Source organism: Sipha flava, unplaced genomic scaffold, assembly GCF_003268045.1.
Source record: "Sipha flava isolate LNK unplaced genomic scaffold, YSA_version1 475_pilon_pilon, whole genome shotgun sequence".
Classification (NCBI taxonomy): Eukaryota; Metazoa; Arthropoda; class Insecta; order Hemiptera; family Aphididae; genus Sipha; species Sipha flava.
Window position 1 is genome coordinate 11,543 of NW_020273267.1, and position 10,485 is coordinate 22,027.

The 10,485-nt window shown below is 30.8% G+C and overlaps 1 protein-coding gene across 1 annotated transcript; it reads right to left on the reverse strand.

The window, feature by feature from the left end:
• Nucleotides 1-277: 277 nt before the first annotated feature.
• Nucleotides 278-1,289, reverse strand: LOC112689846 (tigger transposable element-derived protein 4-like). The gene is made up of 4 exons (XM_025563718.1): nt 1,097-1,289; nt 881-1,003; nt 409-812; nt 278-319 (listed from the first exon to the last, which is right to left on the reverse strand). Exons 1-4 carry the CDS (start codon nt 1,287-1,289, stop codon nt 278-280), a joined length of 762 nt encoding a protein of 253 aa, XP_025419503.1.
• Nucleotides 1,290-10,485: the final 9,196 nt, after the last annotated feature.

Below are 10,485 nucleotides of genomic sequence, written 5' to 3' on the forward strand. Positions count from 1 at the left end.
AGCATTAGTCTCAGGAAAAAGCTGCTGGTATCGATCCCACTCAATTGGGTTTTCTTCTTCGACTGGTTTTTCCTCCATCTGTTCTTGAATTTCTAAAAGACAAAAGTAATACATATGTAGTTACAAATCATAGAAACATATAAATAAAATAAACAACTTATTTATACCGTTTGTAAAGCCAGCTTTGTGGAAACAATTTGCAATCGTGGACTGTGTGACTGCTCCCCAGGACTTATGCAGTAATTTAATTGATTCTAAAAGATTTATGTCATCTATCTCAAGTCCGGAATCCATTTTTCGCAAATTTCTTTGCATTATACTTCTCCGATAGTGATGCTTTATGTTTTTTATAATTCCTTGATCCATTGGCTGTAGTTTAGATGTCATGTTTGGTGGCAGAAATACTACCCGTATTGCTTTTAGTTCATGCAAAAGTGTTTTTGGGTGTGCAGGGCAATTATCGACAAAAAGAAGCACTTTTCTTTTATCGTTGAAAAATTTTTTATCCAAGTCAAATATCCAAGATTCATAGATAGTGGATAACATCCATGCTTTTTTGTTATACGCGTATATGACTGTTAACGATTCCACGTTCTTTTTTTGAAGCACCTTGGTTGTTTTGACTTTCCAATCAAGAAGAGTTTTAATTTTTTTTGTTCCAGTCATATTAGCTCCTACCATGACTGTTACACGTTCTTTACTCTTTTTCCCTCCGTGACAAGTATCTCCTTTGAATGTCAAAGTTCTGTCAGGTGTATACTTGAAAAAGAGACCAAATTCATGTGCATTAAAAATGTCTTTTGAGTCGTATTCTTTTAACAAACTCGGCACTATGTTCAGTAATGTTCACAGTCAACTTCAGACACCGTGGCACTCTCACCTGATATGATTTTTTCTACGATTCCGTTCCTCGATTTAATTTTTTCCAGCCATCCCGAACTAGCTTGAAATGTGAGGCTTAAATTCTTTGCGAACTCTGCTGCTTTTTCTTGAATTAATGGTCCTAAAATAGTTAAATTATAATCTCTTACTCGCTTTATCTATTCCGTCATACCATGCTCAATTTCTAGAAAGCTTGATGCTTTAAATCATTTACGACGTGGTAAGCAAGGGACCTCTTCAACTGCTCTGAGAATTTTGTCTTTATCCTTCAATATAGCCGATAAGGTACTTGCAGGAATACCGAATTCACTCGCGATATCTTTTTTGCGTTTCACTCCTTTTTTGGCTTCTTCAATAATTTTTATTTTATCACCGATAGTTAGAGACTTTAAAGTGCGTTTTTCCATCTTGATTTGACAAAATAAACTGAACATTTGTTGTGTCAGCATTGTATTAAATATCGACGTATACATTTCGTATTGACGTATAATTTTACCAGTAATAAATACAATAATAAAGTAGATAAACGTAACTCATCGAAGATATAGACATTGTATCGTATTATAGACATATTACATATATCGTTGAATTTATAACTGTACTTTTTAAGTAGTATAGGTAATGATAAGATTGATAATATTAATCGGTTTTCGATTACGATTATCGTTATTTATAATAATACATACATACATATGTACTTGGTTATTTGACCTTCGAGTTATCGAGGTATGTTCATTGTACGTGTTATATTTTATTATATAATTTCGAGTTATAAGCTAAAATTCAACTAAAATTACTTCAACTTATCAAGAAATTCGAGTTAGCGAAATTCGAATTATAGAGAAAATTTATCACATATATCATAAGTCGGAAGCCAGGGGCCAAGGCATTCCTTCGAGATATCGAAAATTCGACTTATAGAGGTTCGAGTTATCGAGGTTCCACTGTACATTCCTACATAGTACATACATTATTCATTTATTAGTAAATACATAAATAAATAAAATTATAAAATTAAAGTCTTTGTGTTTTTAAATAAAAAATATTTTCGATAACTCGAATTTTTTTGCAGATTCGAGTTATCGAGGTTTTCCATAAGTCGAATTTTCGATAGCTCGAATTTTTTTTTCGCCCCCAACCGATTCGAGTTATCGAGGTTCCACTGTAGATAACATTTTGCCCGAATCTGGTCAATGTAAGGCGCTCGAGAGCGAGCAAACACTGTTGCCGACGCGCATGTTAAATGGCGTCCAGCTGCACGCGGGTGCGTGCGGTGGCCGACGGGTCCAGGAAACAATCGTGATCTCGTAATCAGTGTCCCGCAAAAGATTCTTTTTTCGCTTCGTGGCAGCCGTTCGACGGGACGATAACGTATAATCGAGTTACTGAGTTTCGCCGCCGCGTACCGTCCTGGCACCGCGTAAGGTTAAAATATTATATATTTTATAAATATAATGTTACTCGGACAGCAAGTAGCTGGCCCGCGTTTGCTTCGGTGGACATTATTGAACAAAGAGGAAACGTGAGCCCACGGGGATCGGGGGAAATGAAATCCCGTCAAAAGCAAAACTGTTCTTACAGAGTTCGAAAATACAGCAAATCAATTTCGTGACGGATGTCTCTTTCGGAGCGTTAAAAAGAAAAGGAAAAAAAATGCTTAACATATTCGTGAGAGCAGGTGCGGATCTAGAAATTTAAAAAGGGAGGGGGGTTCTAGTGAAGTGAGTTACTACCATAATTCGTCGTGCATGTTGATTTGTACGGTCTTTTTTACGTCCAATTTTTTAAATATTTCACGTACCTTCGTCCGATATGGTTCTACCTAACGTCTAAGGGATAGGACTTCAGCACCCATGCCCTTCCTCTTAAAAATGTATCTGCGGGTGAACGAACCACGACGACGGCCATATCCGTCCTACCATCCTCCTCGCCCTTCTATATATAGTATTATTCTTTCTTATGCAACATTGCAATATACGATAATCATACGTAAAAACAATAATTCCAATCACTTTGGTCAATATTATCTTGTATACTATGTATGACCCGTAACTTGTACAACACTCTCTGCTCTTTGTGTTTTTACGTGTGCGTTGGTTGTGTGTGCAAGAAACACGAGTAACTCTGTTGATTTTTCTGCATTCAAACAATTTATGATGATTCCCTGTTGAGGCATATGATGTTTAAACATTACGAATCCGTTTTTTCTGTGCTCTTCCATTGGAAAAACAATTCCATGCGCATCTTTCAGTCGGTAACTCTATCTCTATGGCAAAAACTTTATGATATTTATACGCATATATTATTTATATCTGTATATATTTTTTATAAGCCATCGTTGACGACCATGTCGACATTACGTGTCCGACCACATTTGTCGTCCAGTTGCTGTGGTTTGTTATATGAATGTCTTGTATTCGCCGTCGCTTCAATTCAATCTCAGTCGCCGTTCACGTTGCGCAATCAGAAGGGTGATCGGTTGCCAACCCTCGTAAGTCCGCCAGCAGTTCGCTGAGCTGCTTGAGTGGCTGTTCCAGACAGGCGTGGATAGGCATAATCTGACTGGCCCGAAAAAAATAGAATATAGCGGTCCGCATGATTATATCCAAGTTCGAACTAAACAATTACCTCAATTATGAGAGAATCAACTCCTAACCTAACCTAACTTAACCTAACCACCTTTTTTTTCGATGTTCTTAAATAATATTTAAAATTATAATATATATTATAATATTCAATTTTACACGTGTTTTACTTTCTTCTAACAACTCTATGATTTTTATATCCTTTATTTTCTGCACGTCCTTTTCTTTTAATTAATTTTGAATCATACCTGGTTATACAACATATTGGCAATATTATACTATTTAAATGTCTATTGATACAATATTTAAATATATTAATAATAAATATGTATCTGATATTGATTGGACTAAATCAAATCCTGAAAAAAATGTCTTCTGTGTGCGAACAAATATTACAGACATAAGTTTTGCTAATAACTGGCTTGAATTATTTAGCACTGTGTCAAATAGTAATTGGATAGTAAACTTCGAATTACAGAATCCTCAAAAGTAATTTTCTATATTTATATTTTAATTTACAGTTTAATATTGTTATTTATTGTTGATAGTTTCTTTAACTAAAATATTATAACATAACATTAAAACATAAGTAGTTACATAACACAAAGTCATAGGTACATCAGTATCAATAGTAAGACATTTTATTAGGTATTCAAAACTTCAAAATTTGAATAGTATAATTGTTCTTAGATTTCAAGATTTGTAAATAAATTGTATAGATGAGTCCTGCAAATATTGAACAAACTGTATATTGAATATAAGTATTGGAGTTTTGAAAAGTATATGTTTAAAAGTGTAACCCACTTATGTATGTAGGCATTTATTTCTGGTTAATAATGTAGACATGTATTTATGTGTTTTACTAATGAATAAATCACAACTGACTATTTTTAAGATATTTAAGAACCCTACTGTAATTACATTTCTTCTTAATTTTAAAGGAATTTACTATGATATTTATAGATTTAAGCTAGATTTAAGTATATATTATCATTATTATATTTATTTATTTTTATTTGTATATATGTATGATAATATATAATATATAGTATAATAATACATGCATAATAGTATTAGTAGTAATATTTTTCATCGGCCCATTTTCGTCAATATAAGCAGTGGCCCACCAGGAAAATCCCGGTGTCCCGGTGACCCTATCCATCCCTGGTTTCAGGTCATCGAGTAGCAGTAGTCCAGCGCCGAAGTCGTCACGTCATTAAAGGTTTCGTCATAAGCAAAGGGGCTCGTCGGGGGAGACTTTAGGATTGCGTCTCCCTTTAAAAAAAACAGCTACTTCTAGTAAATAATTACTATTTACAATTTTTTTTTTTTTGTCAATGTGTTGTTACTAAAATTATTAATCCTTAAAATATTTTATAATATATATTAAAAATATATATAAATTTACTTTTTTATTATAAAGGCGTAGATGAAATAAACATCAATAAAAATTTTAAAAATATGATCCTTAGAATATAAATTATAAATGTGCATGGTGGTTAATCATCATGCACATTTATAATCTATACTTATAATAACAGATGTTAAAAATTAGTTGAATAAACAAAAAAAAAATTATACAAATACTTCAATAAAATTATTAACGACCAATCTTTATATAAAATAGATAAATAAATCATTAGAAAAACAAATAAATTAAAGCTGTAAAAGCCTTGGCTTTAATAAATATAATAATTACTAATAATTGTTTTAAAAATTATGTTAATTTTATATTACAAATCGATGAACATTCAAGTTCATGCTTTCTTTTATTTGTTTCTAATAATATTCCATCTATGTAAAAAATTTGAACAAAATTTACTAATTAATTAATAATTTCACTAAATTATATCATACTTTATTAATATAAATACTGGGTAAAAAGAAAATATTCATTAGAAATATTGAGAAGAATCTGTGATTATTATTAAAAATATAACTAAGCAAAAATAGACTATTTAAAAGTAAGACATGTGTGCTGAACTATTCAGCATCAAATGCCTACTAGAGGTTTGTTGGTTTTATATAACATATACGAATTGCTTAATAAGTAGGTATTAAATAACAATTTCGCTGGAATATTATGCTGATATGATAAAAAATGAAACTTATGGTGGGCTTTGTGAGTTTATAGCAGCGGAATGTATATTTCCATTTAATTTTAAAGTTTATCGAAATGGTATCTTATACACGGAGTCCGGATCTAATGATTGTCCAGTAAAGCTTTTACGATTTGGACAAGATTTGCCCAATGGAAATTTTGATGCTTATCTTCTTACTGCGACAGAAAACAATACTCAGAGTCGTATAGAGAAACTGGTCGATGAACGCGAACATTCACCTATTGCATCTTCAGTACACAGTAACATTTCTGCAAACATTTCACTATCCCAATCAAGTGAAACAGATAAATCTATTTCGTCCTGTCGAAAACGAAGGGCTAGATTTACTAATTACACAAGAAAAAAACAAATAAAAAAAGCACAAAAAAAATATAGACAGAATCAAACTGAATCTAGGTATAAGGAAAATACTACTATGCGTTTATGGAAAAGCAAGGTGCATTCAGGTATGGCATATGATCCAGATATTGCATATAGAACTGACACCTGTGTAGCTTTGGGTTCTATGACCTATAAGTGTCAGTGGTGCAACGCTTTGAAGTGGAAAGATGAGACACTTGGGATGTGTTGTAGCGCCGGAAAAGTACAACTTGAGAGGTTAAAACAACTACCTGAACCTTTCTACAGTTTGGTTAACGCTCTGCACCCAGATCATGTGCAATTCATGAACAATATTCGAAAATATAACGCCTGTTTTCAGATGACGTCATTTGGTGGTAAATAGGTAACAGCAGACGGTTTCTTACTGACTTTTAAAGTTAAAGGACAGGTCTACCATTTAATTGGAAGTATATTACCTGAACCCGGACAGGGCGCACAGTACCTTCAAATCTATTTTGTCGGTGAAGACGAATGAGAAGTAAATATTCGGTGTTTTAAATATCCTAACTTAAAACCTAATTTAATCAAACAACTGCAGGATATGCTACATCAAGTGAACCCATATATAAAAGATCTTAAAAGTGCCATCGATAAAATACCTCCTTCAGAGTCATTTAAAGTTGTAATACATGCAGATAAAAAACCACCAGAAGAACATAGAGGCAGGTATAATGCACCAACGGCAAATGAAGTTGCTTTAGTGTTAGTAGATCAGCAGTTTGATTGAAGAGACATCATCCTCGATAACCGAAGTAACTCACTTCACCGTATCAGTGAGATACATCGAGCATACGACGCACTGCAGTATCCTTTAATGTTTTGTCGGGGGGGGATGATGGCTATGCAATCAATATACCACAACGCGATCCAAAAACCAAGTTACCGCTTAAAAAAACTGTCTCTGCATCAAGTTTTTACTCATATAGAATAATGGTCAGAGAAGGGGAAGACAACTATTTAGTTAATTATCGTTCTCTTTTCAGTCAATATTTGGTAGATGAATACGCCAAAATTGAAACTGAAAGACTAAATTACATCAAAAACAACCAAGCCAAATTGCGTGCAGATAGTTATATTCATTTAAAAGATGCGATTGGACGACGAGACATAGAAGCTAATCAGTTAGGCCAAATGGTTATACTCCCGTAAACTTTTACTGGTGGGCCAAGGTACATGCACGAGAGAACACAAGATGCTATGACCTACGTTAGACATTACGGTCGTCCTGACCTTTTTATTACTTTTACATGTAATCCTCGCTGGGACGAAGAGCTCTTACTTCCCGGTCAAAGATCATATGATCGACATGATATAATTGCAAGAGTGTTTCGGTTAAAAGTCAAAAAGACCATGAACTTATTAACAAAAGGTAAAATATTCGGAGAAGTGAGATACTATATGTATTCAACAGAATACCAAACTGTAGAGAGGTTCAGGTAGTTGTAAGCTATAACTTATCGAATAGGTTATGATAATAATCATTATCATAAAAACTAAATTAATATGTATAAAATATTATTTCAAAAATCTTAATTAATTTAAATTTCAATAGATTTAACAAAATTTAATCTTTAAGTGATATTGGACAATGATTGATATTGGTTAGAAATTACGATTTCGATGACTAGGGTTCCTATTTATATTTTTTAGTGGTTGCCAATAGTTTATAATAATAATTTCAGAGAAACGTGTCACGATATTAAACTATTCGCTAATACTAAAAAATAAATATAGAAAACCTTATTTATAACACTTCTCAAACTCAATTAATGTAAATGGTATTTGGGCATTCAATATTTCTAGGTCTGTATTGCATTACACTATATTATACACTTTTAAAAATACAAATATAACTATCCTCCAGACTAAGTTTTTATTTATTTATTTATTTATGTTTTTATTTATATTTATATATATTAAAAAGCAAATTATTGTTCTATCATATTTATTAATATAATGCTTTTGTTTAGACCAGCTGTAATTTTACAATTAAATTAAATGTGTATCATGATCTAATGGCTATGCGTAACATTTCAGTACATAAAACAGCAAACTTTTAAACTAATATAATTGAATTACCATTCAATTATAAGTGTGTTTTTTGTTTCAAATTTAACTATTACATATCTAAATAATCATATTGACTTCTACTTACTTAGATTTATGGATCCTGGTAATTGTGAACATAAATGGCTTAAAAAAACAAATGAAACCTTTGATTAAAGCTAAGTGATAGTAGGGAAATATACAATTAAATAAAATATACATAAGTACCATTTTTTTAGGAGACACAAAAAATATTACCATAAATAGATACACATAGACAAATATGATATACTCATATTATAAATTAAATTTTGTCACTGATTTCAAAACAGACAAGGAATTACGAGTACATATTTCACGTTCTTCTTCTTCTCTTTCGCCTTTCTCCCAATCATTTGAAGGTGAACACCAATGTTCTAAATCTCCACTCGTCTTGATTTTCTACATCAACTAAGCATAGACCAACAACCCACAAATCAATCTCAATCATATCCAACAATCTCTTTTACGGTCTTCCTCGTCATCATTTCCCTTCAATGTTCATTTTCATTACAACTCTTGCTGCTTTTATTTCCTCTCATCTCATCACATGTTTAAACCATCCTTACTTTTTATGTATTTTTAATTACCTTTATTTCTGGTTACGTAAACCCAATAATTGATTAAAATTTCATTTTTAAATTACACTATATATACTACTATATATAATACTTAAGAATTCCCTAAATAATAGTTATAATTTTATATTAGGTAATAAAAAAGCTTAGACCAATTGCTGTTATTCTCTACTCCCTTATTCCACTGTTTGGTATAAATTCATCGTTAAATTTATTTCCAATTTTCCTTGGTCTACATATAAATATATAAATATTAATTCGTAAAAATTCTTTTCTGCACTTTAAATTCTAAAAAAAAATAAAACAAAAAAGAAACTAAAAAGAACAGTTACAAAATTATATAATTTACATTTTAATATATATGAAATATGGGTACTAAAACAACAATACAATTTTTTTTCAAAAAATACGAATTAAAAATTTTATTGATTTTTCTAATAAGTATATTTCTCTTATGCGTTTTAGGAAAAAAATATCAAGAGGATAAAAGACAGAGGATTGGATACAAATAAATTGATATATACAATACATATAATAATAATAATTGTTTATTGAAATGAATAAAACGGGCAGGTTGCCCAATAGTATAGGTAAATACATAAGTTAATACAATAAATGAATATAGAAATAGATATAATAAGGTAGTTTCTTAAAGATTTTTATAGACTGGAATATAAACTTAAATTAATGTAGGAAGAATAATAAAAAAAAATATATTTAATAGTTACATATTATTAGTTAAGTATATTTTAGAAATAGAGACTAACAGAGTTAAGAAAATATTAACATTAGGTGCAAGGTTATTGCACAAAGTCATAGCTCTAACAATAGAAGATTTCTTTAAGTAATTTGTGCTGTGTGATGGTAAGTAGAATGAGGAAATGATTCGATTATTATATGTTGGGATGTTGAGTGGAATGTGTTCTAATAGGTTAGGGGCATCGATATGATAATTGATTAATTTATATAAAAAATAAATATGAGCTAATTCCCTTCTAGAGACTAGAGAAAGAACGTTTGAAAAGGATCTAGCTGACGTATAATCATGCTGGCCAATAGTTATATTGAATTTGTATGCTAAAAATCGGTTCTGGACCCCTTCAATAATTTCATTGTTGGAATTAGTATATGGAATCCAAATAGGAGATCCATACTCTAGACCTAACCAAAGAGCAATAAAGCAACTTAGGTGAATCCAAATTCATAAAATCAGATGAATGACGTTTAACAAAGTCTAACATGCGAAGTGATGTTTTTACTATACCTTCTATATATTCTCGAAAATTTAAATTATGGATTAAGGTTATATCTAGGTCTTTAATAGATGTGATTGAATTAAGTTCAATATTGTTTATACAATAAATAAAACGAATAACGCGTCAATCTAAATTTTTGCTCTTGTTTCCAAATTTCATATAAAGATCGTACGTCTTTCTAGAGATTTTGTTTCTGTCAAATTTAATTGAAGGCTATTTAATAAATTATGTTTTTTTCTTCAACTTCTTTTTCCGTTAAATTAAAAACGCTGCAACTAATATTATCAACATCACCATAATCCTTATTAGGATCTGCAGCTATCGTATTTGTTTTTTTTTTTTTTTTTTTAATATTGAATTTATTATTAAAAATAAAAATATTTTATAGATAAAGATTACATAAAATAAAATATTACGTTTTACCGAAATTCAAATTGTCTTCTTGTTTCACAAATTCTTTTTTTATTTTTAATTGCTATATATTTTTTTAGTAAATTGACCAGGACTGATTTTAGTAGTATTTTTGTGTAGCCTGTCTAAGTAATCAGGATCATAGTTATAAGATATCACCGCGTTTTTACATCGTGTTTTATAA